General features: G+C 46.8%; 9 protein-coding genes across 9 annotated transcripts; 5 read left to right on the plus strand and 4 right to left on the minus strand.

Annotated features, from left to right (window-relative positions):
* Positions 1 to 1,384: 1,384 nt before the first annotated feature.
* N7483_005359 (uncharacterized protein) lies at positions 1,385 to 2,488 on the plus strand (the record flags this gene model as incomplete). The annotated part of the gene is made up of 1 exon (XM_057088796.1): positions 1,385 to 2,488. One exon carries the CDS (start codon positions 1,385 to 1,387, stop codon positions 2,486 to 2,488), a length of 1,104 nt encoding a protein of 367 aa, XP_056948625.1.
* Positions 2,489 to 2,884: 396 nt separating this feature from the next.
* N7483_005360 (Y-family DNA polymerase) lies at positions 2,885 to 4,755 on the minus strand (the record flags this gene model as incomplete). The annotated part of the gene is made up of 2 exons (XM_057088797.1): positions 2,885 to 4,561; positions 4,621 to 4,755. The coding sequence occupies 2 exons, from the start codon at positions 4,753 to 4,755 to the stop codon at positions 2,885 to 2,887; spliced, it is 1,812 nt and encodes a 603-aa protein (XP_056948626.1).
* Positions 4,756 to 4,945: 190 nt separating this feature from the next.
* Positions 4,946 to 7,367, plus strand: N7483_005361 (DNA damage response protein RcaA; the record flags this gene model as incomplete). Its single annotated transcript, XM_057088798.1, has 5 exons — positions 4,946 to 4,982; positions 5,041 to 5,112; positions 5,175 to 5,269; positions 5,321 to 5,469; positions 5,525 to 7,367. The coding sequence occupies 5 exons, from the start codon at positions 4,946 to 4,948 to the stop codon at positions 7,365 to 7,367; spliced, it is 2,196 nt and encodes a 731-aa protein (XP_056948627.1).
* Positions 7,368 to 7,890: 523 nt separating this feature from the next.
* Positions 7,891 to 9,240, plus strand: N7483_005362 (uncharacterized protein; the record flags this gene model as incomplete). The annotated part of the gene is made up of 1 exon (XM_057088799.1): positions 7,891 to 9,240. One exon carries the CDS (start codon positions 7,891 to 7,893, stop codon positions 9,238 to 9,240), a length of 1,350 nt encoding a protein of 449 aa, XP_056948628.1.
* Positions 9,241 to 9,751: 511 nt separating this feature from the next.
* N7483_005363 (Tetratricopeptide-like helical) lies at positions 9,752 to 12,013 on the plus strand (the record flags this gene model as incomplete). The annotated part of the gene is made up of 3 exons (XM_057088800.1): positions 9,752 to 10,075; positions 10,139 to 10,348; positions 10,412 to 12,013. The coding sequence occupies 3 exons, from the start codon at positions 9,752 to 9,754 to the stop codon at positions 12,011 to 12,013; spliced, it is 2,136 nt and encodes a 711-aa protein (XP_056948629.1).
* A 575-nt stretch (positions 12,014 to 12,588) lies between these two features.
* Positions 12,589 to 13,975, minus strand: N7483_005364 (glycosylphosphatidylinositol-alpha 1,4 mannosyltransferase I; the record flags this gene model as incomplete). Its single annotated transcript, XM_057088801.1, has 3 exons — positions 12,589 to 12,762; positions 12,822 to 12,929; positions 12,989 to 13,975. 3 exons carry the CDS (start codon positions 13,973 to 13,975, stop codon positions 12,589 to 12,591), a joined length of 1,269 nt encoding a protein of 422 aa, XP_056948630.1.
* Positions 13,976 to 14,919: 944 nt separating this feature from the next.
* On the minus strand, positions 14,920 to 17,330 carry N7483_005365 (uncharacterized protein; the record flags this gene model as incomplete). Its single annotated transcript, XM_057088802.1, has 3 exons — positions 14,920 to 15,897; positions 15,947 to 17,042; positions 17,101 to 17,330. The coding sequence occupies 3 exons, from the start codon at positions 17,328 to 17,330 to the stop codon at positions 14,920 to 14,922; spliced, it is 2,304 nt and encodes a 767-aa protein (XP_056948631.1).
* A 2,110-nt stretch (positions 17,331 to 19,440) lies between these two features.
* Positions 19,441 to 22,271, plus strand: N7483_005366 (beta-mannosidase; the record flags this gene model as incomplete). Its single annotated transcript, XM_057088803.1, has 5 exons — positions 19,441 to 19,568; positions 19,632 to 20,585; positions 20,638 to 21,068; positions 21,116 to 21,357; positions 21,420 to 22,271. The coding sequence occupies 5 exons, from the start codon at positions 19,441 to 19,443 to the stop codon at positions 22,269 to 22,271; spliced, it is 2,607 nt and encodes an 868-aa protein (XP_056948632.1).
* Positions 22,272 to 23,841: 1,570 nt separating this feature from the next.
* N7483_005367 (uncharacterized protein) lies at positions 23,842 to 25,888 on the minus strand (the record flags this gene model as incomplete). The annotated part of the gene is made up of 4 exons (XM_057088804.1): positions 23,842 to 23,884; positions 23,961 to 24,021; positions 24,226 to 25,609; positions 25,661 to 25,888. 4 exons carry the CDS (start codon positions 25,886 to 25,888, stop codon positions 23,842 to 23,844), a joined length of 1,716 nt encoding a protein of 571 aa, XP_056948633.1.
* Positions 25,889 to 26,495: the final 607 nt, after the last annotated feature.

Below are 26,495 nucleotides of genomic sequence, written 5' to 3' on the forward strand. Positions count from 1 at the left end.
GTGGAGATGGTGGGAGCATGATTGAAACGCTTAACTAGAGGCACAACATTGGCGCCCAAATGGGTTTAGGGCGGGTCTTCACCGCATCAAGGATTCCACCTTGCCGCGAGCTTACCAGCTGTACGGAGTAGAAATAATTGAACTAGTAACTATAAGATCGATAGATTGATAAAAGATGGATCATGAAAATATTCAAAATTTCATCGATTTAATCTGGGGAAAGCTACAGATACATACTTCGTAGATGTCGACCTTTTACCCCTGTCCATTTTAGGTATCTTTTAGGCCAAATTCAGGCACCAACTCTTACCGCTTTCCCCACTTGCTGTTCACCCCGCTCTCACCGCCTTTATGTAAGCTTAAGTAGTTCCAAGGTTCCGTTGTTTGGTCTCTTCCAGGTTGATCTCCACTCATATACATTATGGAGTCTCGACTCTCGACACATATGAAAAGCGGTCTCGAATTTCCTGAGACTTGAATAAATGTCTCATTGTACGTGTGCGTTAAAAATGTGCACATACCCTCGATGCTTTAGGGTAAAAAGAAGTCACTCACAAGTTGTGGCGCCCAACTTTTAAGGCGAAAGGAGGCAAGGAGTATGTATTACGCAAATGCCGATCTTGGATTATATGGATATTTCATCTAGAGACCCATAGAGCATTTGAAAACCAATCACTTCATGTCCACAAGGAGAACAGAGATACTGAATGCTACTATGGGCTGGCAGAAATAATTGATACATCTGAATGTGCAAGAGGCGGTCTAGGTTGTGACTGCCCCAAAAGTACCTCCAGGAGTGGCAGTGAGTGAATGATTCAAATGTTAGTAGTCGACACTTCCAACATTTGAAGCATCACAGTGGGCCGGCTGGCATCATCCTGCATTGATAGTAGATATATGTATCTCGCGGGTGTACCTGCATCACTTTCAATCAGTTTGAAACGACCATCTTCTAGAAGATCACGCTCCATCCTCAATGCAGCCATTCCAGAGCCTGTGACTCCTCAGAACCCCAACCTTGGTATTATTTGATATTCAATCTCCTGCTATATACATTTCGACGCCAAAATGCAAGTACGGATGCACTACGATGACGTGGCATGGGAGATAAGTGATAGAATCGCTGATACCTGGGTGAAACATCTTTTCAATCAAGATACCGCCAGGGCTATTGGAAGTTTTCTTCTCAAGCTATATGGTGCTCATGATGCCATGAAATTCAGCCTGTTGCAGACAGGCGCTTTCAACACTGCTCTACAGATGAATTTTTATAAATCTCGCACCGCTATTATACGATTCGCGATACCTGGCGCCAGCATGTTTCCAGAAGAAATTTTATAAATCTCGCACCGCTATTATACGATTCGCGATACCTGGCGCCAGCATGTTTCCAGAAGAAAAGCTCCGAAATGAGGTCGCCACTATACGATTCATCGGAGATCAAAGCACAATTCCTGTTCCCATGATCATCCACTCGGGAGGGAAAAGAGAGGGCCCCTTGGAATTGGCGCCTTTTCTTATTATGGAGTATATCGACCACCATGCAAATATGATAGATGTACTAAAGACACATGGGCGCCCATTGGATGAGCGAGTGTCGATCAATCAAGAGATAAACCAGACCGACTTAGAGACCCTTTATAGAGGCATGGCGAACGTCATTCTTTCTATGTCCAACCTATCTCAACCCAAGATAGGCTCCCTCTGCCAGATTGACGATTTTACCTGGGAAGTGGCCAGTAAACCTCTATCTCTTCATATGAACGAACTTGTTCGACTAGGGACTCTGCCTCAGTCGAAGTTACCGACCACTACATTTGACACAGCATCGTCTTATTCCGAAGCCCTAGCTGAGCTGAACATTTCACACCTCATAAGCCAAAGGAACGACGCTATAGAGTCGGCCGATGACTTTCGACGCAAGTTTGTCGCAAGATTTCTCTTTCGGAGGCTTATTCGAGATGCGACCCTTAAAGCACAATGGATCCGCTCAGAGTCGGACCATGGTCCTTTTCCACTCTGGTGTGACGACTTTCGACCAGCAAATGTTTTGGTAGATGCTAACCTCAATATCACTGGGGTTGTTGACTGGGAATTTACATATACTGCACCGGTCGAATTCACCTATGCACCACCTTGGTGGCTTATTCTCGAACGGCCTGAATATTGGCGTGCAGGGTTTCATGACTGGGCTGCAGAGTATCAGAAAAAACTCGATATTTTTTTTCGGATGATGATAGATTGTGAGGAAGAGGCAATCCGTCAGGGGCAGTTAGCACCTGAAAGCCAGCGGCTATCTAATGCGATGCGACGAAGCTGGGAAAGTGGGGACTTCTGGATCATGTACGCTGTCAGAAACAATTTCGCTTTCGACTCCATATTTTGGACAAAGATCGATGCACGCTTTTTTGGAAAAATGTCTGATGGCATTAATATTTGCGACATCTGGAAAGAGATTCATGGAAAAGCATGCGAATATGAAGCTTAAAGAGATGGAAGCGGGTCAAGTTCTGGCGTGGAATCCGGATGAGAACACCCTAGAGTACATGAGATCTCTGGCGGATATGGAGGACAAATCACTTTCTTAGATCACCGTGACTGCCTAGAGGTCAAAGATCCTTGAGTCGCTTTTCAAATGTTTTCTTTGGGCTCTCTTTTTCAAGTTTCAGTTGAAGTAGAAGCGTTCGAACCAGCCATTTTTCACTCTTTGTAATCATGAAGATCAGTGGAAGTACTCGCGCGTTAATGGTAGCTTCTATCTTATTGTGAAGTCCGCTCTGTATCTCTAACTTCAAGTTAGGTAGGTACTAAACTAGGTAGCAACGTGTGGCGGAAGCACCAATGTAGATCCATGGTATATTCAAGGTCAATTATATGTGCTATGTCATTGAAAAAATAGTCGCTTTTGCCTTGGATCAGAGGAGGACTGAGAAATTGGTTTACGTTTCCGGCTAGGCGCAGATGAGCTTTGCTCTGAGGGATCCGAGGTATCTTGCACAGCCTGAAGAATTGTTTGTCGAGAAAGACAGAAATCCACATGGTCGTTGAATATGCGGTCATCGGCCGCTTGAGCTCGGCCACATATGGGACAATCCCATTGTGGTGCTGAAGAGGGATTGATTGGTTTGGCCGTAGGAGGACAGTCTGGAATATTGGCTGCTTCCTGACTGAGCTGCTCAAGATCATTCATCTCATCTTGAATTTCTTGGCGAGCAGCAGTCTCGAATGCTTCCTCAGCACTGATTTCATGTTCCGTGATGTTGCCATCGGGGTTTTCTATCAAGGCTGGTCTGCTTGGTGCTGCTGCTACGCCAAAGAAGTTGATGCCCGGTTTCTTAGTACTGACTAGATTTGTACACCGTAGACCAAGTAGCCGGAGTTTCATCCCGGGAATATCCTTCTCCAATTTTACGAGCATGGGCAGCGCAAATGCATACAGGTCTTTTGCCTGGGAGATAGCCCGAGGTGGAGCTGTTTGGCGAGTTAGAACTTCAAAAGTGTGTAGTTTCACTTTAAGAACAAGTGTGCGGCCCTTGAACTGCGTTCGCGCCAAATCCTTTTCAAGTTCTTGTGCCACCCAGTTGAGCTTGGCTCGAATCTCCTCTTTGTCGCCAATTTCATGAAATGTAGTCTCCGTCCCAACACTCTTCCGTTCATAAGTCTCAACCGGTTCGATTTTCGTACGACCGAGACCAAGATAGCACTGGGCCAAGAACTGAAAGGCCTTTTCGCCAAAAAGTTTTGTCAAAAGCGCTCTGTGTGGGTATATGTCACCACACGTTTCAACGCCAATTGAGCTAAGTTCTCGTTCAAAAACTCGACCCACACCATTCACTTTGCGAACTGGTAAGTTCCGCATGAAGTCCATGATTGCACCTCGTTCATTCGCGACACGAAACTGACCATTTGGTTTATTTTGATTAGAGGAAATCTTGGCGATTTTTGCATTGGCGGCGATGCCCGCTGACACAGAAACTTTGGTGGATTCCAGAATCTCGGCGCGCATTTGCTGGACAACTTCCTCCGGGGTCATGTTATTTTCAACGCAATACGGAGTAATGTTGAGGTAGGCTTCATCGATACTGGCACTTTCAAAGAGGGGATCATACTGCGCCATGATCGCTCGGATCTCCTTGGCCTTTGCCGTATATTTTTCATAGTTCTGAGGAAGCAGAACGAGCTGTGGACATAGCTTCTTTGCAACAAAGGATGCCATTCCACTGCGCACGCCGAACTTTCGCGCCAAGTAGTTGCAAGTAGTCAGCACACCTTTACCAACAGCCATAGGAACTGATTTCAACTCCGGGCGATCCAACTCCTCTACGGCCGCAAAAAAGGCGTCACAGTCGACATGAATCACATATTGGGACAGATCCCGGGTCGATTCTAATTCAGCAAGGTATTCATCTGCTCGGCGGAGCTCATGACTGAGATCCAATCTTTCTAGCCGAGCCTTTTCCTTCCGGATGCGTTCGATCTTGACCGTCAGGTTCCGATCTCTCTCTTGCTCATGATTGAAAAATTTGGAGCCTTTTGATGCTTCGTAGATAATTTCAGACACCTATTGTACGACCTTTTTAGTGATTTTTAGAACTCAGGTCAATTCAGATAGCCACTCACCTTCTGCTGATCAACGGCATCTTGGCCCGCTTTGGTTAAAGAGGGTCCGAGGAGTTGATATTTTAGAGTGTCGCTATTCTCCTCTTCTGCAGGCTGGGATTTCTTTTCATCACTCGGTCCACTGGGGGACACCATGATTACCTGTCGCCATAGATTCCTGGATTTAACAGAAATATGAGTCAAGGAAGAATTAGAAAATACATTAGAGTAGGCAGCAACGGCGCAAGTGACGCCAGATCACGTGCTCACGCGTTTCGCTTTCACGTGTGGTTCGTTGTCCAACGAAGAACTTCATTCATGGGTTCTTGTTTCTACAACGCTCCCGATGTGGATTTTAGAGTCAACAGGTGACTTCCTGGGTGGTATGTATTACCATGCGGCTTTGGTTCAAGCTTGTGGTCTAACTAATTGTTCGATTAGGGAAGCGTGTGTGGTTGCGACCGGGGAAGAAGTATCTACTGGGACGCCCCGAGAAGAATATCAATAGCGGTCGTATGTGATCATCCCAATAGGAATTACTATCTCAACTAACATTTGGTTCCTTTCATTTCTAGTGCACCGGGCCATCCCAAGCAACGTTGGCAATGGAGCTTCGGTATCCCGCAAGCACCTGACTATCGAGGTGTCCAGTGTTACCCCGCGTGATGGAGTATGGCTACCAGACACGTCTTGAGGGAGCCTCCGGCTAACAAGTAATCAGACCCATGTACGCGCAAGAACGAAAGTCACGGTCACCGATTTGAACTCGAAGAAAGGAACGACTGTCGATGGTGAACAAATTAGAGGGCAAGAACGAGTATTGAGTGAGGACGAAACAAACATCCAGCTGGGTCGCTCTGCCTCTCTGCGGTCCGTATCCTACCTGTACCAATCCGACTACTCGTCTAATACGATGCCTCGATAGGTTAAAATGGGAACCAGTCGTACTGAGCTTCTCTTTCTCTTCAAAGGAGTTGAGATCGGATGACCCGCTAGCCAAAGTTCGCTCCAAATTGGAGGACCTGGATATTAAGACCATTATACCATATCTAGTGGATCAAACCACTCATGTGGTCCAGAACAAACGCAATACAGCTAAGGGACTTCAGGCGTTGATAAATGGCAAACCTATCGTCAGCAACGCCTACATAGATGCTCTGGTTTATGCTACGACTCCTACCGAGTTTGAAAACGACGAGGCGCTGTCTCCGCTAGAGACAGATTTCGACGCTGCGTGGCCTAATCCCACCGAATACCTTCCTCCAGCTGGCAAAGAGCCAGTTGATCGCCCAGCATCCGTTTTTGGTCCAGATCCAGCGCGGTTTCACATTTTTGAAGGTTATACCTTCGTCTTCGGAGAGCCTTCACAATTCGAGAATCTACAGGCGGCGATAAACAATGGACAAGGAAAAGCCCTTCTATACCCAGTCAAAGCTGGGGCTACCACGGCGGAAGAAATTGTACAATTCATGAGAGAAGCGGGAGGTCAAAAGGGAACCAGGGCAAGACATGAGGAACTTGGCAAGGTTGTACTCGTGCGGTTCCGATTAAACGGCGAGAATGAGCAGTGGTCAATCGAAATAAGCAATCAAGTTGCTTGGATTACCGATCGGCGCGTGATTGAGCAGAGCGAGTTTCTAGGCGCCATTCTCGGCAGTGATGCCTCTCCACTTTGTCGCTCTCTGCCTAGCGAGGAAAGATCTAGCCAGACTTTGGTCGCCGCGACGCCAGGGCCTTCACAAGAGCAGGTTGATGTTGAGGATCACTCTGGCCCATCCCAGTCACAACCTTCTCCCGTACAAGAACAGCAAGTTTCAACTTCGAAAACAAAAACTACAAGGCTGCGCAAATTTGTCAGTAAGATGAAAACATTTGATGATGGATTTGACATGGAGTCTATTCCGGTCTACTCTGCTGAGGAGGAAACAAGCAATGATACCCAACAACCGGGCACACAATCAGTGGATGATGTTCGCCAGCCTTCTCAAACCACTCAGCCCTTGGATGAGTTGGAAGATGCAGATGATGATATTGTCCAAAGTCTTCTGCCTGGAGCAAAAGCCATGAAACGACGCCGAGAAGAAATTGATCAAGGCCGCAAGGGAAGCCATGCTTCGCACACAGAAGCCACTGTTGTTCCAAAAGCGAAACGTGCTAAGCTCAATATCATGGAAGCGGCACGAAAGCATCGCGAGGAAGAAGAACAGCAAAGAAAGGCAGAGGATGAGGCTTTCCCCTCTCAGGATGTGAATGTTGAAGAATTGAAAAATCTAGCTATCGTTGAGGAGATGGAGATGCCCGTTCGGGAAAGGCCAGCCAGAGAAGAAGATGAATCTTCTGATCGATGGGATGATCGATGGAATGGCCGCAAGAATTTTAAAAAGTTTCGTCGGAAGGGAGAGCCGCTTCACGCACGTCAGCGAATTCAAAGTGTCATCGTTCCCCTAGAAGAGGTGACAAGGAAGGACTTTGGCGTTGGCGAACACTACTGGGTCACCAGCCGCAAATCGCCCGTCGGGGATGTTGTGTTGGTAGATGAACAGGAGAATGAGACCACAGTCGCTCGAGCTCATGACGATGATGCAGTCATTCAAGTAGGATCACAGCCATCACTGGATCTGTCAGCAAGCCCTGAACCCACTCCTGAACCCACTCCTGAACCACAACCCGTACCATCACGCAGTCGCACTCAGAAACGCCCACTTGAAGTCCGTGACTCTGATAGTGATGATGAAGAACTTCGATTCCGGTTCAGGCGCAAACGCTAATCTTGACTATTTACCTCTTCACGATAATTTTGTATATTACCATTCAGCGAGACTACATTTACTGCATCGATACCCCTTCCTGAGCACTGGTGTTTTTCTTTTTCTTTCTTCCGATTTTTAATAGTATTAGGCATTATTGAAGTGAAGCTGGGGTTCAAGCCAGCTCATCACTGTAGACAGCGCCTAACCATACGCTCTCATTGGCGGCGTACAAGCGGTGGAGCCACCCTTGCACATAACGAAAGCCCTGAAGTCGGTGAGTTGAATCTTCCATTATTCAATCACTTGCAAGAGCATAGCCTCCTCCTCATCAATCATCAATCATCAATCATCAATCATCAATCATCAATCATCAATCATCAATCATCAATCATCAATCATCAATCATCAATCATCAATCATCAATCATCAATCATCAATCATCAATCATCAATCATCAATCATCAATCATCAATCATCAATCATCAATCATCAATCATCCGACGTGCTTGTGTTCTAATCCATCTGATTCTCAACCTGAGAGATGCGGACTCGTATGTGCTTCGATGACGTTGCGTGGGAGCGGAGTGAGGCCATCCAAGAGGCTTGGATACACACATTGTTCAAGAAAGAGACTTTGATGGATATAGGTAGATTCATCCTGAAACACAGAAGCGGGAAGGCAATTGAGCTCTGTGATCCAAAGGCCGGGGGCTTCAATATGTCCTTTAGAATGAAGTATGAGGACGGTGGCTCTGCAATGATTCGATTTCCCAACCCCGGCACAACAATGTTTCCGGAAGAGAAGGTGCGCCGAGAGGTTGATATAATGAGGTACCTTTACCAGCATACGACGATTCCTATGCCTTTTATTTTGCATTGGGGTACCAACGAAGAAACTCCTCTCGCGCTTGGTCCATTTATCATCATGGAATACATTGACCATGCAATGGATCTTGGAGATGCCCTCAATACCCCTGAATTGACGATTAAACATCGTCTGATCCTTGACCCAAACATTGATGGTCCCAGGCTTGAGCTACTATACAGGCAGTTTGCGGGTATTTTGATTCAGTTATCTAAACTACAGCTGCCTATGATAGGATCATTAGTTCAGATTGACGATTTTACCTGGGATGTGGGTCAAAGGCCACTATCCTACAATTCAAATAAGCTCGTCCGTCTCGGAACTCTCCCACGCTCAGAGCTGCCAGAGATGAATGAAACTTTTCAATCGGCGTCATCCTACTTCAGTAGACTGGCGGATCTTCATATCGACCACCTTATACACCAACGGAACGATGCTGTCGATTCTGCGGATGATCGTCGACGAAGATATGTTGCAAGATTGATGTTTCGCAAGCTGGCTAGAGAGGGCCGATTTACGAGTTCTTGTACAGATCTTGGACCGTTCAATATCTGCTGTGACGATCTTCGACCCTCTAACATCTTGATCAACGATGATCTACAAATTGTCGGGGTAGTGGACTGGGAATTCACTTATGCTGCTCCAGTGGAATTCTCTCACGCCCCACCATGGTGGCTCCTTCTTGAACAACTAGAATACTGGCCCGATGGGATAGTAGCGTGGACCGAGGTTTATGAGTTACATCTAAAGACATTCTTGAGCGTGTTGCGCGAACAAGAGAGCGTGGCCATCGACCGCGGTATACTGAAAGATGAGCAAAGACTTTCTGGGCCAATGCAACAGAGCTGGGAAAGCGGTGATTTTCTGGTCGTCTACGCGGCAAGAAAAAGCTTCGCGTTTGATGCTGTGTTCTGGAAAAAGATTGATGGCCGGTTTTTTGGACCCGGAACGAGCTCTGAAGATGACCGTTGGAAAGAACGGTTAGATATTTTGACGGATGATAAAAAGCAAACATGGAAAAGATAGTTGAAAGGAAGATGGAAGAGATGAGAACGAGGGTCTTGGCCTGGGAGCCTGATGAGATGGATCTTAAGAACGTGAGCTAGTCACAGCACTAGACTGAAGTACCTACAAAGTACAAAATACATGTACGCTGGCACGAAAGGGCACACGGTTTTGTAGTGGTCGCGCGTTCATGCAGCCACACGTATTCCAGTGCTTTATTTCGCGACTATGGAGTAACTCCGTATATTTCCCTCTACTCCTCCGTATGCAGGTTCCAATGCAATGTAGTGACAGATTTGACACCCCAAAATTACGACAAACATGTAAATTGCAATGCAATAAATTCCCAACTAACTGGGACTTATTGTGTTAGGCATTCCAGGCCTTCGTGAAATATCAGGTGATAATGCAAGGAGAAATTGGATCTATCAAGCGGGGGGAGTCTCAGCCCCCAAACAAATTGTCTTTCACCATCTTCCCGGAATTCCAACTCCATGGTTGTGGTATCGATCTCCAGAAACCATAATTCTTCATGGCTCGACTCCCTGACTTAGTCGAAGACTCGAAGCTCGGGGCAAATATTCTCCCTCATTTCAATGTGACGATCCATACATATCGTGAATCCGATCCAGATTCACGCCGTCGTCTGGTATCCAGGTCAGAGCATTGGCAACGACAGAAAAAAATTGGCGCTGGAAGCTATGCCAGTGTGTGGTTAGAGAAGTGTGTCGAGGGTGGACGCCACGGTGCTAGCACTTTGCGAGCCGTGAAACAGATTGATCTCAGTAGGAGTGGGCAAAAGCCAGGTTTTTATCATCGTGAGCTTGAAGCAATCGCGAAGTTCTCACATTCCAGGGTGTGTTGGTGAGTCTGCTTGCAGTGATAAATGTTCTAGCATAACTGACTGAAAAAGTACGAGCGATGCTTTGTGAAATCCTTCGGGTGGTATGAAAGCCTAGACAACCTGTATATTGCCATGGAATATCTCGAGATTGGCGATTTATACGACTATATGAATCGGCGTTCGCCATTATCGGAAACTGAAGCCCGACAGATCACCTATCAGATTCTCGAGGGTCTAGGGATGATGCATGAAAATGCCTTCACTCATCGTGATCTGAAACCCAATGTAGGTCTGATCTCCTCGAATCATTTTCAATCTACAGAGACGCATTCTCACATATCACTATAGAACATTCTCATTAAATCGCATCCGCCAAATGAGTGGTGGGTCAAAATCGCTGATTTCGGCATCAGTAAAAGGATTGGTGAAGATCTTGGAACCGCATCGTCAACACTCCGAGGCACGCCAGGGTATATGGCGCCCGAGCTATATGGCTTCATAGAACGTGGCAGCCCATATGCGGTCGATATATGGAGTCTGGGTGAAATCACCTTCGATATTCTCACGAAAACCGCAACTTTTGAGTCACTGGGTCAATTGTTTAGTTATGTCGATAACAGCACCTCATTCCCGACACACTTACTGAAGAAATCATCAGTCAGTCAAGATGGCATTGACTTCATTTTGGCTCTCATGCAACCTGATCCTTCCTCGCGGCCCACGGCCCATGAGGCGATTTCACTTCGTTGGATCAAAAATTTGCTCCATCCTCAAGATTGTTCGGAAATGACTCAAAATATGGAAGGAGACGAGATAATATCCTTATCCTCGGCTAATATGTCAATTCAAGGCCGTGGAATTCAAGATTCGATCTCAAATTTTCTATGGATGAACAAGGCAGCAAAGCAGGATATCCCCCCTGCACTTTCGGCGTTCTACGATCTAGTTTGTGTAAAACAAGATTCTCGATTTGGAGATGCTGTCATCATCGGCTCACTAGGAAGCAAGATTGATCTATACCAAACTCTGCAGGACAACTATCGCCAGGTGAATTCAGCCGCATTTTCCCCGGACCGTCGATATGTGGCAACTGCATCCGATGATAGTACTGTTATAATCTGGGATATATCAAGAGGCGTTGAAATAAGATCCGTACGAGAACATACGGATCCTGTTAATAATGTAATCTTCAACCCAAAGACGGGGCTACTGGTGTGTGCTACCGTTTCTGGTGTGGAGCTCTGGGGTCCTCCCTCAGGATTGAAGTTGAGCGTGCTCCAACCCCCTCTTCTACACGTACAGAACATCATCATTTCCCCAGATGGTAGATACATCGCATTCTCCACGAACAAGGCCACAGTTGGGATTCGAGGCCTTGACACAGACACAAATATCACGCTTCCAATCAAATGCAGGACGATGATGTTTACCCCCGATAACGAAGGACTCATGATTGCCGCCGACGAAATTTTCTTTTGGGAACTGAAGAGTGGAAATGTGTTCGAGGTCACGACCACTCGTGGCTGGCATCACAAGTTACTTTCATTCTCACCTAATGCCAGACTTCTCGCCTCAGTGTCCTCCTTTGGTTCTTCAACTGAAGGTGAATACATCGCTCTTTGGGACACTACAACAGGTGAACAATTGTTTCGAATACGCAATCTTTGTCCGGATCGAGTCAACTCCATGATTTTCTCACCCAACGGGAAACTGTTGGTGACTGGAGAAATTGGAGGAATCCATTTCTGGGATATTGCAACCGGAGAGGAATTGCACAGGATTGAGGATGACCCCCTCTGTGAGATCAAGAATCTTTCATTTTCTGTGGATGGAACGATGCTACTGTCTTGTATTCGAGCTGGACCGGCATCAACCCCTGGTCCGGCACATGTTCGCTATGAGACGGTGAAAATCTGGAAAGGTATCATGGTTGATTCTGAATCTGCCTGAAAACTGGTTCCAGGATTCTATTTTGGAGAGTTGGGGTCTTTCCTTGGTCTTTGTATCAGAATGCATGGTATCTTTTGATCACAATTCTCACATGCGGACTTATTTCCGTCATTTGTATCATGAAAATTTCTAATTTTGGTGTATGAAATATTTCAGATGTCAGTGGACGCCCCGATGCCAGTGCTTTGTGCTTCGTAGAGCTACCTTTTACCGGCCCATACAGATATCATGTAGTAGTCAAACGGTGGCATTGTTATAGGAAACTGAATGCTCACTTCCAGGGGTACTGAGCAATCTTGCCATATTCAAGTGGCTGGCCTCCAGGGCTGCTAGTGAGCTTTTAATTTTCTATAAGCTTCAAATCTGCGGGGAGAAGTTGAATACAAGAATTTTGGAAGGTCTTCATGCATTCATAGTATCAATTGACTGCAACATTTTAACTGATTGATTGTATACACGCCTTCTATGATGGATATTAAGCTTCAAAAATAATATACAGAACCCAAGATTGTGCGATTCGACTTGTTCTCAGTCCAGGCAACAGAAATGAGAACTGACTTGATCTCAAGGTTCAACTAATCCTTCTTGTCTCGAGGGACAATATCCTCTGCTCCACCTGCGTCACAAACAATAATACCCAGAATCCAGATGTTGACGGCGAAGAAGAATAGTGAGGCAAGGAAAAGTCCAGGGACAAAGGATGAAAGACCCAGGAATTCCAGGTTGTAGCCTTGTTGGAGCCAAAGAGCCTAATACAGAGTCAGTCAGTCAATTTTGACAAAACTAATCCAAGTTCAGATTAACATACCTGACCAATGACCCATAAAACAGCCGCCGAAATACCGAGCCTAGGCCTACGTACGAGGCTGGAAGTGGGAAGGTAGAAGGGTAGTAGAATGAGATACCATATGAAGTACTTGAATGGGGTTAGCTTTTTCCATGGCATAATACAAAGGGAATGTACGGAAAACGAACCTGGCTGGTGCACACTTTATTAAATGTGACGAAAGCAAATGTTTGGGCCAGCATGGCGGTTGCTAGGCTCTTTTTAGCCAGCACCAACGGGAGAGCGACCACTGCAAGTACCAGCTGAGGAATGAAAGCGAGAGCTTCGAAGTGCGATGTGGTATTTCCCGCTGAAGTCAGATAAAGTAGAGTGGCATATGGCGAGAAGTTGTGTCGGTGGTCAATGCGAGTGAGATGGTGGAAAAATGTGTGGTGGAGAAATGGCAAACCATATTGGAGATACATGACAAGGTTCAAAGTAGCGAAGGTGATAAGAGCCGTCAGTGTCAACTTCACACGAGATGGCGTGATAAATCGAATAGCCCGTGATATGATACTGAGGTCGTTCGTCGGGGCAGCACCATCGCATTCTGCATCCCACCACCATAGAATGGATGCACCATAAATGAAAGGATAGATTTTGAAGTGCACCGCTAGTCCAAGGATCAATCCTGCAAGAATAGCCCGTCTTGTCAAGGTAGCCCAAAGCAACCCTGCAACCAACACGCCAAGTAGCCCCTCGGAACTGCCGCGGGTACTAATGTTGGCGACCATGGGATTCCACAGCCAGACGGCAGCAACGTAGCGTAGTGCTCTTTCAGGTGAAAATCGATAGCATCGGGTCAAGAGCTGCACGACCAGCCAGCCAGCCAAAACATCAGCCAAGGCAAAGAGCACCTTGCCAAAGGCGAAAGTTAATGTTGACCAAGGAGCCGGGCCTTCCCATGCGGTCGGTAGGAGCATCCATGCTAAGAGTGGCGTATAACGATATGTGTCTCGAGCATATGGTGTTTGGCCCTTGGAGACATATCGCGCAGCATCCGTAAAGACCATGTAGTCAATATCGGTGTACTTCACAGCCGAATTAGCATCTTGCCAGCCGCCGTAAATCAGCAGAACTAGACGGAGAGCCGTGGCACCAACGAACACCCTGGCGGGAGAATGAAAAATGCCCATCTTCTACCTGGGCAACATTCACTGATAACACTTGAGGTCACTTTCGAGGGGTCAATCCCCTTTCCAGCGACAGGTCGTGATTGACGAACTCCAGTCGAATCCCAATTGGAATATTTTTCCCAATCGATGAGCACCAGTATCCAAACTTTCGAGCCGAGGAGCAAACCTATTTTGATTGGCTTATCATTTCATCGAGTGTGGTCAAGTGCTGTTTATTGAGATTGAATCTCGCATCCATCCATCCATGCCCAGGTGGATGTCAGCGCGATGATGAGTCAGCGGTTTCTGAGTCAGCGGTTTCTGATCTGCACCCACCTGGCAGGTGGGCAGGGGAGTTATGGAATTGCCCAGGACTATAAGTGAAAAAAAAATTCCATCAATATATGATAGCTCCGTTGGCCTAATTGGCTTAAGGCGTGTGGCTTTTATGCTCAAGGTTCTGGAATTCCTAGGCCGAGCGACTAGGCCGAGTGAAAACCTCCAATCTCACATCTTTTTCTTTTTCATCTTCGTTTTCGGTAATGTTTTTTTGAATCTCCAGGGCTTACAAGGTTCTACTTTAAATATTACCTACTAGGCTAGTCTACAGATTCCTTGGAAGAATGTATCACACTTGTCCAGAAGTCTTCGAGGCAGAAAAATATTCTGACTATCAAGTGCCAGTTATCACTACTGGTATTTACAATTTTCAATTTCGCATGAGCCAGGTACAATTGGGTCATGGATTCCGTAGTAGTTACATTAGAAGGAGAAGTTCAAGTTGCGTATATTGCTTCAAATGTTTGATCCATCCGAGCCTTCAAATATTGCAGATACTACCGAGGTCACGTCTAGTACATATACTTCCAAGGTTGGTCGATGTATAAAGGTGTGCATAATCACAACAGCTTTCAAGCAGAAAGGTGAGCAGAGCAGAGCTTCCAGATGTCCCTACAGACTAACGCTCAATAGTATAAAGGCTGATTGGCAAAATAAGAATCAGGGAAAGACTCAAAATATGGGTCGGTCCCAAACTTGGGGCCCTTTTCATGGTCGGGCGTCAAAACGGCCATCGCATCATTACGATGATCAAGATCCATACCAGGCCAAAGGTTGTTATCGCTCCAACTCAAATACTCCCAGAGAAATTGTCCCGAGTCATCCATCAAAGGAGCTGAGACAGATGTAGGGATGCCATTCTCTCCCATCGACATCCCCATGCGACCAGGCTCCGGAGGCGAAAATAGCGAGCTAAGATCCCGGCCAGCGGAATATAGATTCGATAAAGCAGGCCCTGCGGTTGTCGATGTAATCATATCTTCACCTCGCTTGCTTGCCTCGTAGATTCGAGACATGGTCTCCAGTGAGCGCTGCGCTGTATGGCCAATAGATGACATCCTGGCTAAGGTTGCCATGGCGATCTCAACTTGAGCTTGACATGACTCGATCGAGGCCCGCGGATCATCAGCTGTGGGGTCATTGAGGAATAACCCAACAAGGGGTACTAGGGATGCCTGGAATGTCCACCACACCGCATTCCAGCCACAGAGCTGATTGAGCTGGGCTGTGGCAGCGATGTTTTGAATGGAAAGCTCAGCAACCTCGCGACACTTCTCAATCGCTGTTCGCTCCTCAACACGAAGTGCAATGTAAGGGACACGACGCATAGCGTAGCTCAGCAGTGTGGGACGGTATATCAGCATCCGTTGATTGTGGTATCGCCATCGCATGACAGTGCGAACAGTGCTGATAGACTCAGAGCATGGCTCATGATCCTTGAGAATCGGTGGAAGGTTTTCCCACCAATCTAGGAGCTGTGCATCTGCATGCGACATCTCTTGGTGCTTGACAAGAGGAGCAGCCGCCAGCGACTCCTGGACCTGTGTTGCAATTTTTGCAAAACGAATGTTTTCAACCAGTGGAAGGATGTCGAGGAAATTTTCCTATAGAATAATTAGCGACAAACATCAGTTGATGAAGATAAATACAGACCTTGTCTCGGTAATTCGGTGACTTGACAGTGATATACTGTCCAAAACGACCCATGCTAGGTCTGCCAAGTGTCATACCCGCCCATGTATCCATGACAAAGAGCGACCACCAGACTCGGCGTTTGAGATCCATTGATGCTAAATTCGCTGGATTGGCTACCTGGCGAGTATCTGAAAACTCCTTGTGTAGGCCCAGCGTGGCTGCCATGCGCAAGGCGGCACCGAGAAGAGAGTATGCCAGGTTCGGTTGGCTGATATAGTGGCAATACCACCCACCGATGAGGCCTAAGGCCTGAAGGGTTTCTAAATGAGAAGAACCAAGAGAACTCAAACTCAAGTGGCTCTTGCAACGCAAGAAGTATGTTTGGTGTGTGTTGTCATCGGGACCTGTGGCAGCTATACTACCAAGGGCGAGAACAATATTTAACAAAGCAAGCCAGTGCTCATCCTTGCGATGACCAGTCATATACGTCTCCCGGAAGATCTTCTCATCGACCATGGGAGCGAACGCTTGGAAGTAGGTGAAGTAGGCATCCAGCATCTGCATTTCAGTTGGTGGGATGGAAGGTTGAGGTGGAGTCACAGGTCGCTGAGGAGGCCAAGCATTCTGTGCATCGTAGTCAAGAGATATCTCTTCGCGTAAGTTGATTGGTGGAGTACGGGCAAAATAAGAGGCGCAGCCTGGATCAAGCCATAAGATGACCTTGAGGACAGCCTGGATAGATGAAACTCCCAGATATGATGAAGGCTGCCGAGAAGATAAGGAGAGGGCGTTGACATCGTCAGAGACACCCTCTACTAGATCTATGCCATGAACATGGCGAATATCGTCAAGCTCGACTGGCATGGTTTGGAGTGATTCAAGATTGTCATCTTCATTGGATAGCGGGGATACATGGGCTTCCATAGAGCCCGAGGTAGATGGTGAAGCGGCATGTGCATTGGTATGTGCCTGTATAGCCGACGGTGGCGCTGATATGAGCTCAAGTAATTTTTCTCGTGAAAGGTTGACCAGGGACTCAGGTGGTACGTTAGGAAACAGTCTTCCAAGGATGCCGCGATATTCATCCAAAGTTGTTGAAAGCTTTTCTACATGTCTATAAAATATTTTATTAGCTGCGTACTATGTTCTGTACAACGAAACTTGAATCTCACCTTCTAGATGGCCTGGGATCAGAGTAATGACATTGATCTGCCTTTTTATACCATCTGCATGCTTCGCACGGCTTTTCACCATCACATTTAATCTTGCGATGTCGACAAGATGTACATGCGCGCAAGGTCGTCACTCGACGGCTGACAGACTCACGTCGCTCATTGACAGGCCGTGTTTTGGCAGGGGTTGTGGTTGTCGGGTTCTCAAACCCCTCAAATGTATGAAACATGGTTGTGACACAGGAATGGCGAAATGAAGAATTGGAGATCACATAGTTCGAGATGTCGCAGGTTATTGCAAGGGCGACATTGGTGGGATAAAATCGTAGTCGTATGATTTTTCGGTATCACCAAGGCCGAAATAGGGGAACAGCAATTCAGTATAGAAAGACTGAAGTGTCTCGTTCAAAGTGCCGAGTGACTATGAAGTGGAAGAAGGGGCCATTTTGTGCTATGAACAGCTATTTTGATGACCACTGTGATGAGGGGGATGTAGCCAGGAGAAAATGTCAGGAGGGTCCACTGCAACCGAAGATCATGGCAAGCAGCAATTTAGCCCAATTGCCAAAGTGGCGTAAAGTAGACACTCTAGTGCCACTAATTTGGGCTTCTCCCCCGCATTTCAGGGAACAGACCGGGGTTCTCTATAGACTTCGGGGTTCCCGAGTGTAGCCTCGCTTACTAGGAATGTGGCTCTCTGAGCTTGAGTAACTTGGGATCAAAATCTGAAGTTGATATTGTTGGGATGGATAAATCGATAATGGAGACATCAGGCTACTTCTCAAGCTCAGAATCGGCCCCCAGACTTCCCAAAAATTCTGCTTACTATTCCCGAGTATCAACCTTGGAAGTCCAACCCGAGTGAGATCCGTATACACTCTGACGCACTTACTACAGACCAACGCCACACATAAAACAGACCAGGGTTCACAGGATTGGGGGATAATATGGGGAATCCATGCTCTGCCGGCTTTTCTCCACGCGCCGAAGCCCCTTCATCAATTTCTCCAGAGCCACCCACTCGGCTAGAAAGACGCTTCGAGCTGCACGAATTGAAACGGACCTTGCAGAGCATCGAATGATCGTCTGGGGAAATCGCATACCAAGACATGCTTAGGTCTGTGGGTTATTTTCTTTGTCTGCAATATCTCATTCCGTATGACCGTAATAAATTATCAGAGTATTCCTTGAGCTTACATACAACATTTGAACCCCCAAAATAATATGTCTTATTGGAGAGTGGTTCTACTTGAACCTTGTTCATCACAAAGTATAGTCTATACTAAGCACGGCGCTGTGTCCACACACTGGAAACTTGAAGGAGAGAATGAGGATGTATTGCATGCTGGAATGGAAACAACCACAGGGAAATTAAGTCGTGCGGGACTAGGACACAGACCCTCATTTATTGATCATGCGGGGCACTGTTGTGCCAGTGTATGGTCCAATCACTGCTCTGACCGAAAAAGCAAAGACCAACGTCGAGTCTTCAGGTCAGGTGCAATGCCTGCTTTGAGGGAAGGGTCCGAGGTGAAAGAGGCGGCAGTAAGTTTCAACATGCTAGTGCCGAGCTACATGAGGGGTCTGGAGATGAGCTCCGGGGTATGGCTTCGGCAGCCCAAGGATGTAGAAACACTCAAGTACATTCTTTTGGGGAGGCACTGCAGCGCCAAGGCTGAGTCTAGCGTCTCCTTTGGGAAGACAAGTAAATGACTCAGGGTCGATTCATTTCGGACTCCGGGAGACAGACGATCATTGGTTCGGTTAGAAGGACTGGTCCGCCCGGGTAGGCACGTTAGCGTAGAATCTTTGGGGTTCAAGTTGCCCAGGTGGTGATTTTCAGGGCATGTCAGATTTTTGGTTTCTGAATTGGTCGATGCGAACGCTCCCTTCCATCCTTGGTTTGGGTAAGGGGAAAAACAGAGTTGCCTAGCGTTGCCATGTGAATATAACAGCCTAAATAAGGAGGGTCTGTCCCCTCTTTAAGAGGAATCAGAGAATAATGCCCTGAGCTGCACGGTATTTGTTCCGTGTCAAAAGAGGCAAGGCGTCCATAGGTGTGATCCCATGTAGGTGAGTGGCACCATCCCGTCAACTGGTGTCACAGTTATTGCTCAGTTTCACCTGGCAAATTGCAGGGTCACTGATATTGGTGCCTGAGGATACTTTATTGCCTGATTGCCAAGGTTTCAGGATCACATGTCTCGGGAGCTCCGCGCCAAAACTGGAAGGAGCGTGGGGTAGTTCCTTATCGATAAGACCATCATCCATCTAAATAGCTATCCAAGGAGCTTGTTGTCTCCAAAATCAATATTCTTCAACTTCTTTCAATCGGACATCATGATACTAAACTCCCATGAATTGTCCACTGGATGGACCTTCCGAGATCGTGATGCAGAGGAGGAGGAGTGGATGCCCGTACCCAAGGTGCCTTCGGTCGTGCAACAAGATCTCCTAGCCAACAAAAAGTAATCACAATGATAAGATCCCCAAGGTGATAGAGCAATTGATTGCATTACTGACTTATGCAGATTGGAAGATCCCTTTCGAGGGTTCAATGAGCTTAAAGCACGCTGGGTGAATAAGAAATCTTGGATATACCGCAACACCTTTGAAAAGCCCGAGATCCCCGAAAATGCTCGCATTGAATTGGTCTTCGAGGGCCTTGATACATTTGCCACTGTGAAACTTAACAATCAAAACATCTTACAGTCCGACAACATGTTTTTAGGACACCGTGTGGACGTAACGAAAGCAATGGAGGCCGAGGGCGAGTACACACTGGAGATTGAGTTCGACTGTGCTAAGCTTAAAGCCCAGGAAATCAGGAGCCAACACCCTTCCCACAAATGGGTTGGTTTTAATGGAGACATGTCTCGTCTGGCTGCCCGAAAGGCTCAATACCACTGGGGTTGGGACTGGGGCCCAGTGCTGATGACCGCAGGCATCTGGCGCCCAGTGCGACTGGAAATCTACACAGCGCGCGTTCATGATGTATGGCCCCAGGTGAAGCTTTCAGCCGATCATTCTGTGGCTGAAGTCCTCACTGTTGCTCGTTTCGAAGCAAATGAAAGTGATGACTACAAGGCTCGATTTTGTCTAAGTCTTGATGGGTATACAATAGCCACTCAGGACATCCCTGTGTCTAGTGATAATGAAGCTAGAGTTTCGTTTCGTGTAAATCGACCGAAGCTTTGGTGGCCAAACGGATACGGTAACCAGACTCGCTACACAATATCGGTCCATCTGCTCCGCGGAGAGGAGTTTCTTGATGAACAGTCAAAGCAATTCGGTATCCGCACAGCTGAAGTGATCCAAAGAGTGGACAGCCATGGAAAGTCTTTCTTCTTCCGCATCAACGGGATGGACATTTTCTGTGGCGGCTCCTGTTGGATACCCGCAGATAGTGTTCTGACCAACATTACCTCGGATAAATACCGCAGATGGATCGAGCTTATGGTGGAAGGTCGCCAGGTGATGATAAGGTACGTATGCCATTTTCTGTTGAGTGCGAAAACTAATGTGATGTGTGTCCAGAGTTTGGGGCGGTGGAATTTATGAAGACGAGGCATTTTATGACGCTTGCGATGAGTTAGGAGTAATGGTTTGGCAAGACTTCATGTTTGGATGCGGCAATTATCCAACGTGGCCGACTCTTCTTGACTCTATCCGGCAGGAAGCTGTCTACAATGTGCAGAGACTTCGACACCACCCATCAATTGTGATTTATGTTGGAAATAACGAGGACTATCAGGTGCAGGAATCAGTGGGTCTGACCTATGATTACAACGACAAAGACCCAGAAAGCTGGCTCAAAACAGACTTCCCTGCTCGTTACATTTACGAAAAGCTACTACCAGAAGTCGTGACAGCTCATGCTCCAGACACGTTCTATCACCCTGGTAGCCCGTGGGGCGATGGGAAACTTTCATCGGATCCCACAGTGGGTGACATGCATCAATGGAATGGTATGTTTCTTTCATCCGGTGATGTAATCTCTACTAATGCTTCTCAGTCTGGCATGGCACCCAGGAGAAATACCAGATCTTTGACACCCTGGGTGGCCGGTTTAATAGCGAATTTGGCATGGAAGCTTTCCCACACATGTCAACTATCAATCATTTCGCTGAAAACGAAAACGACCGTCACCCCCAGTCAAGATTGATGGATTTTCATAATAAGGCTGATGGTCATGAGCGACGGCTGGCAACCTATCTGGTTGAGAATTTTAGAGCTCCAAAAGAGAACAGCTTGGGGGTATGCTCCCCCTTACCCAATCTGAACCTTACAGTAGGACTACAGACCACTAACAGAAACAGGCATACATATATCAAACCCAGGTTATGCAAGCTGAAACCATGATGTTTGGTTACCGTGGCTGGCGCCGACAATGGGGTAATGAACGACACTGTGGAGGGGCTCTCCTTTGGCAGTTGAATGATTGCTGGCCCACTATTTCTTGGGCGATTGTTGATTATTTCCTGCGACCGAAACCTGCTTACTATGCCGTGAAACGAGTTCTGAATCCTGTAACTGTCTCAGTCAGACGTGAGCATCATGATTGGAGTGTGGTCCATGCCCAGCCACCACTGACCAGTAAGTATGAGCTATGGATCGCCAGCAACAAACCCCACGTTATTCGTGGGACTGTGGAGCTACGGTTCATTTCTATCGATACTGGAGCAGAATTACGGCCTCCGATTTTGCGGCAGGATATCGAGATTGTTGCAAATGGCACAACCGACATCATCACAGATGGCATAATTGATCACATCGCGGAGCCTGAACCACACGTGCTGGCCGCCCGATTGTGGGTAAACGACGAACTTGTGTCCCGAGATGTTGATTGGCCACAGCCATTCAAGTATATTGATCTTCCAGATCCACAGCTACAGGTCACAATTTCAAGATCGGCCTCTGATGATCAAGATCAGACCCTGAATCTATCTGTTACTAAGCCTGTCAAATGCCTGGTCTTTGAAGAAGGGGACGGAGTCAAGTTTAGTGACAATGCGCTGGACATGGTACCTGGGGATGAGCAACAGATCACGATTTCAGGAAATCCAACCATCGTATCCGGTCTGACATTTAGATTCCTCGGCGGCGATGCCGGTTACAATCTAAGTGACTTCACCGGTCTTCAGATCGGGACGGATAATGGAAATTCCTAGCAATAATTGAAGGCACATGAGTACCAAGGCGTTGAAATGAAATTATTCACAAACTATTCCATCTATGCATTAGTCTAAGTTCTCGCTTAGCATCTCATATCAATCCATAATTTCGAACTCGAAAATTAAATTCGCTTACATCTGGATGGTTTACACGCTGGATATTACTTCTAGCCTGGTCGGCGAAATCTGCTTCTATTGGTGATATATGGGGCGATAAGGCCTCCACTTGCACCACAAGGGGGGGAAAATAGCCGGCGAACAAACCCAAGCCGAGTGGTTCCTGGCTAAAATGTCTTAGCACTGGCCGCCTTAATATGAAAAAGTAAGCAACGAGAATTACTAAATCAATACTAGTCGTTCGTCGGATATTTCGGCGCATTGAGGCTCTCCCCACATGGAATGGTCAAAATTGTATGGCTCTGTGCCCTGAGCGCCACTGGCACGAGCCCTCTCTCAGGCATCCTACTAGTATCAATTCATTTTTCTTACTATTTTTGCGCTCCTTTCTCATAGTTCTTCGGCTGACTGAATCTCTGTCGACACATTCTTTCTACGCTCCTTGAGTCTTTTTTTCCTTTCTTCTACGAGACGTCCTTCCTTTGTCACATTCCCTTTATTCTTTTGCCAATCCGAGTCGATTTAAGGCATTCCACTCGCTAGCAACATGCATGTTCCAACACTTTCATTCTTTTCCTTCTCATTACTTGGATCTGCCATTTCAAGGACCATGTCCGAGTCAGATCAAGTGGCAGCTTTATCAAATTATCAAACCCCGGTGTCCATACTGTCAAATGGTGGATTCGAGACCGCATCTCTGGATACATGGCGCCTAATAGCCAACACGGACTCTGAAATTATTAATGACCCTGTCGAGGCCTCCGAAGGCTCATACTACCTGTGAGAAGGCTTCAAGCATCCCCGGTTTTTTTTTCTCGTTATAGGGTATGTGACTGATATTATCTCGACTCTAGATCCGCGAAGACAAAAACCTTTAATGGCGAGAATTTCATTTTGCTTTACACCGATGAATTCAGTAGCCCAACAAGCGGTCACTATACTGGTCAATTTGATTATAAAATATCTCTTTCCGGTGCTACGGGATGCACCCTGTCTGCACAGTTCAACTCTTCTGGAAAACCAAACTGGGAAAACTCGGTTACAAGCGATGTAAATGAATGGACGCAGGTCTGCTCTGGCTTCAGTCTTAATTCGAATCTCTTCCCCCAGATCATGTTATCTTGCAGTACCGGAGAACCTACACTAAAGATCGATAATATATCGATTTTACCTACAAGTAGTGCCCAGGATGAGTGCACAACTTCAATAATCACTACTGATGACAAGACGACATCACACCGATTTAGAACAGCCTTACTGAGGCAAATCGTTCTTTGAGGCACCTCATTTCAAATATCACTTGTACATATTGTGCTGCTTCAATGTTCTCGTCCGGCCTTTCATTCCTGGAGAGACTCTCCCGATATTCCTGGAAGGTTAAAGGGTCGCTCGTCAACCTCACAGATCGTCCCGGGAGCAGGGAGCTCACCCGTTTGGAAATAGTTCCTGACTACTCCAGACGTGCAATCGGATTTAGCAGAAAGTGAGCAGTGCTATTCATATCAATAATGTTAATATTTGAACCTAATATCTTGGAAACAAAGTCGCTCGTTAAATGGGGATACTTACGCCCGTTGAATTTTGATGTAGAACTTGAGAATCAGAGAATCCACTCGACATTTTAAAGGCGCTATATTTGATTAGCCCCTGTCCTTAATTGCTGACAATATTCCACACTTTCGAAGAGGCGTCACTGGGTCAAAAGAATTTCCTATGAAGAGTAGCGGGTGTGACGTGTTTTGAACAAAGGACCCTGGAGAATCTTTGATTAGCAAACAAGTTGACCATCAAGGATATCTCATCATATTTAGTAAATCTTTCGCATGTAGCTTACCGTTGAACTCCCATGCTGGCCGAATATTCCAACCGGGGCATGACAACCGAAGAGCCGCCCAATCATCTCCAATAAAGTGCCCTTGGTCTTCAAGAGCCTTCAAGTACTCCCTGTACTCAGACTTGTTCATTCCACGGAAATCAGCTCCGTCTGTGCATAACACACTAGACAGGACTTCTTTGGCATGCTTTTCGTCAATACCTTCCTTCCGTGCATAGGCTTTGAAGTCTGCAGCAGAAGAGCCATTTCTCTGGGAAAGATCTGTAAATACTTGTGCCACAAGTGGATACGAATCAACTGGCGAGTAGAGGGATGAGAAGACTAAAGTGTGGATATCACTGTAAGTGACAATCTCGGGTCCTCTGCTCTTTGATGCGGGAACAGCAAGAGGGCTACGTTTAAGATCCTCTAGCACTCTCTGAAAGCGGTCTTTCAAGTCCTGCAAATCATCAGATGCAAATGGACAGGACTGAGGTCCGGCTTCATGGCAATTTTCAAAGAATGTATTGAGCGCGCCATCCGAATCTTGCAGATTAGCAAGCCAGTTCCCAGCATAGAAGTCGTAAGAATCAACCACTCCATCGACTATCAAGCGATGGATTTTGTTCGGCTGTAGCGCGGCGAATGTAGCTCCAATAACTGTACCATAAGAGAATCCCCAGTATAGAAGCCGTTCTTCACCACGCTTCCAGCTATTCTTCTCTAGGACTTTCTTCTTCTCGGCCCGAGGGAGTTTGTGTGCACAGCTTTTCTTGAGTAACTTTTTGGTTTCATTCTCTCGCCATTCACCATGTCTCTCGACCAGCTCAACCATGTCTGCGATAACTGTAGGGGTGTTCATGAAACGGCCCAGCCACTCCGACTCATCTTTGTCGAACAAACTAGGATTTGTGCAAGTTTCTCCGAGAGCCTGGCCCCGAGCCCAGAGTGTGTCGAATGCAATATCTGAACTGGCGATATTGCCTTCGGCTATTGTTTGAAATGTCCATGCAATGCGATCCTCTGGATTTGCAAAACAGGAGAACGCGGGAGTGGTATTGTTGACACCTCTGGGGTCGAAGCTGACAATATCAAAATACTTCGCATCTTCGGACTGGGAATTGGGACTTTCAGGTGATTCTCCAAAATCAACGAGATCCTGGAGCATCCTTCCCCGCTTGATGGCCTGTGAGACCCCAGACCCGCTGGGGCCACCGGGGTTCAGGATAATGGGACCACCATATCGCGGATCTGTAACCGGAACTTTCGCGGGCAGCCTGATGACTGCGACCTCTACAGTGGCGCCTTTTCCATCTGTGCGGTTCCAGTCCATCGGCACTTCAAGGCGGGCGCATTGGTATTCATCAAAGCAGGGGTGATAGACCAGGTGTTTCTCGGGTGTAATCTATGCAAATGTAAGTTTCGCCCCCAGATAACGCAATTCTCTCCAACTCACATTTTCCCAGCTGAAGGCCTCATCTGGTGGTGGGGATTTATGATGCCCCTTGTGAGGTTTGTGAGGTTTCTTGAAGATGAAAGACCCTTGAGAGAATTGTAGTATTCCCCAGATAAACAGGACCAAAAACAAAACACCCGGTCGTAGCACACGACTCATCCATTTCTTTTTCTGGGGTGGAGCCAGAAGAAAGCTGAATTTCTGTGACACCTTGGTATCTGGACCCATGGTGATAGGGATAAGCTTTCGCTTTTGGGGCGCAAAAGAGTAGGAGGATGACCAGTGAAAATCGAGGTTCCCAAGGGGACAAACCAAGATGCAGGTACGGATGAGAGTTTTATGAGAACAAAAAGCACCGGTGCACCGCCGGCCTTATCCGACCGGTGATGGTCAAATACTACTTGACGATAGGTTATCAAGTGAAGGCGCTATGTAGCTCAGCCTGCTCAGGCGTCGAACTAACCCAGTTCGGTCGTGCTAATGGTTAGTGGGGATTGTAAGCCACGTAATCGGGCATGACTGCAGGGGTTCATGATGGTACACTGTTTTCTCGGGCATTTAACCTCTCATTAAGCAATACACTAGTGACTATACACATGTGCAATATTTGAAAGAAGATTTGATGTTGACCTAACCCATTCCAAGGTTCCAAGCTGGAGGAGTGTATGGGATCCCCGCAAGGTGAATGCTTTGTCAACCGGGTACTATAGTACAATGCCAACGTCAAGTGAGGGGTACTAACACTGATATGAGGTAAAGTGCACTCCGTGCTCTGTAGAAGTTCTATAGAACTATAATCAGACCGCAAACTAACTGACTAGGTACTATCATGTCG

Source organism: Penicillium malachiteum (genome assembly GCF_028827825.1).
Source record: "Penicillium malachiteum strain IBT 17515 chromosome Unknown utg000002l:1.0-8849297.0:1.0-8852440.0, whole genome shotgun sequence".
Taxonomy (NCBI): Eukaryota; Fungi; Ascomycota; class Eurotiomycetes; order Eurotiales; family Aspergillaceae; genus Penicillium; species Penicillium malachiteum.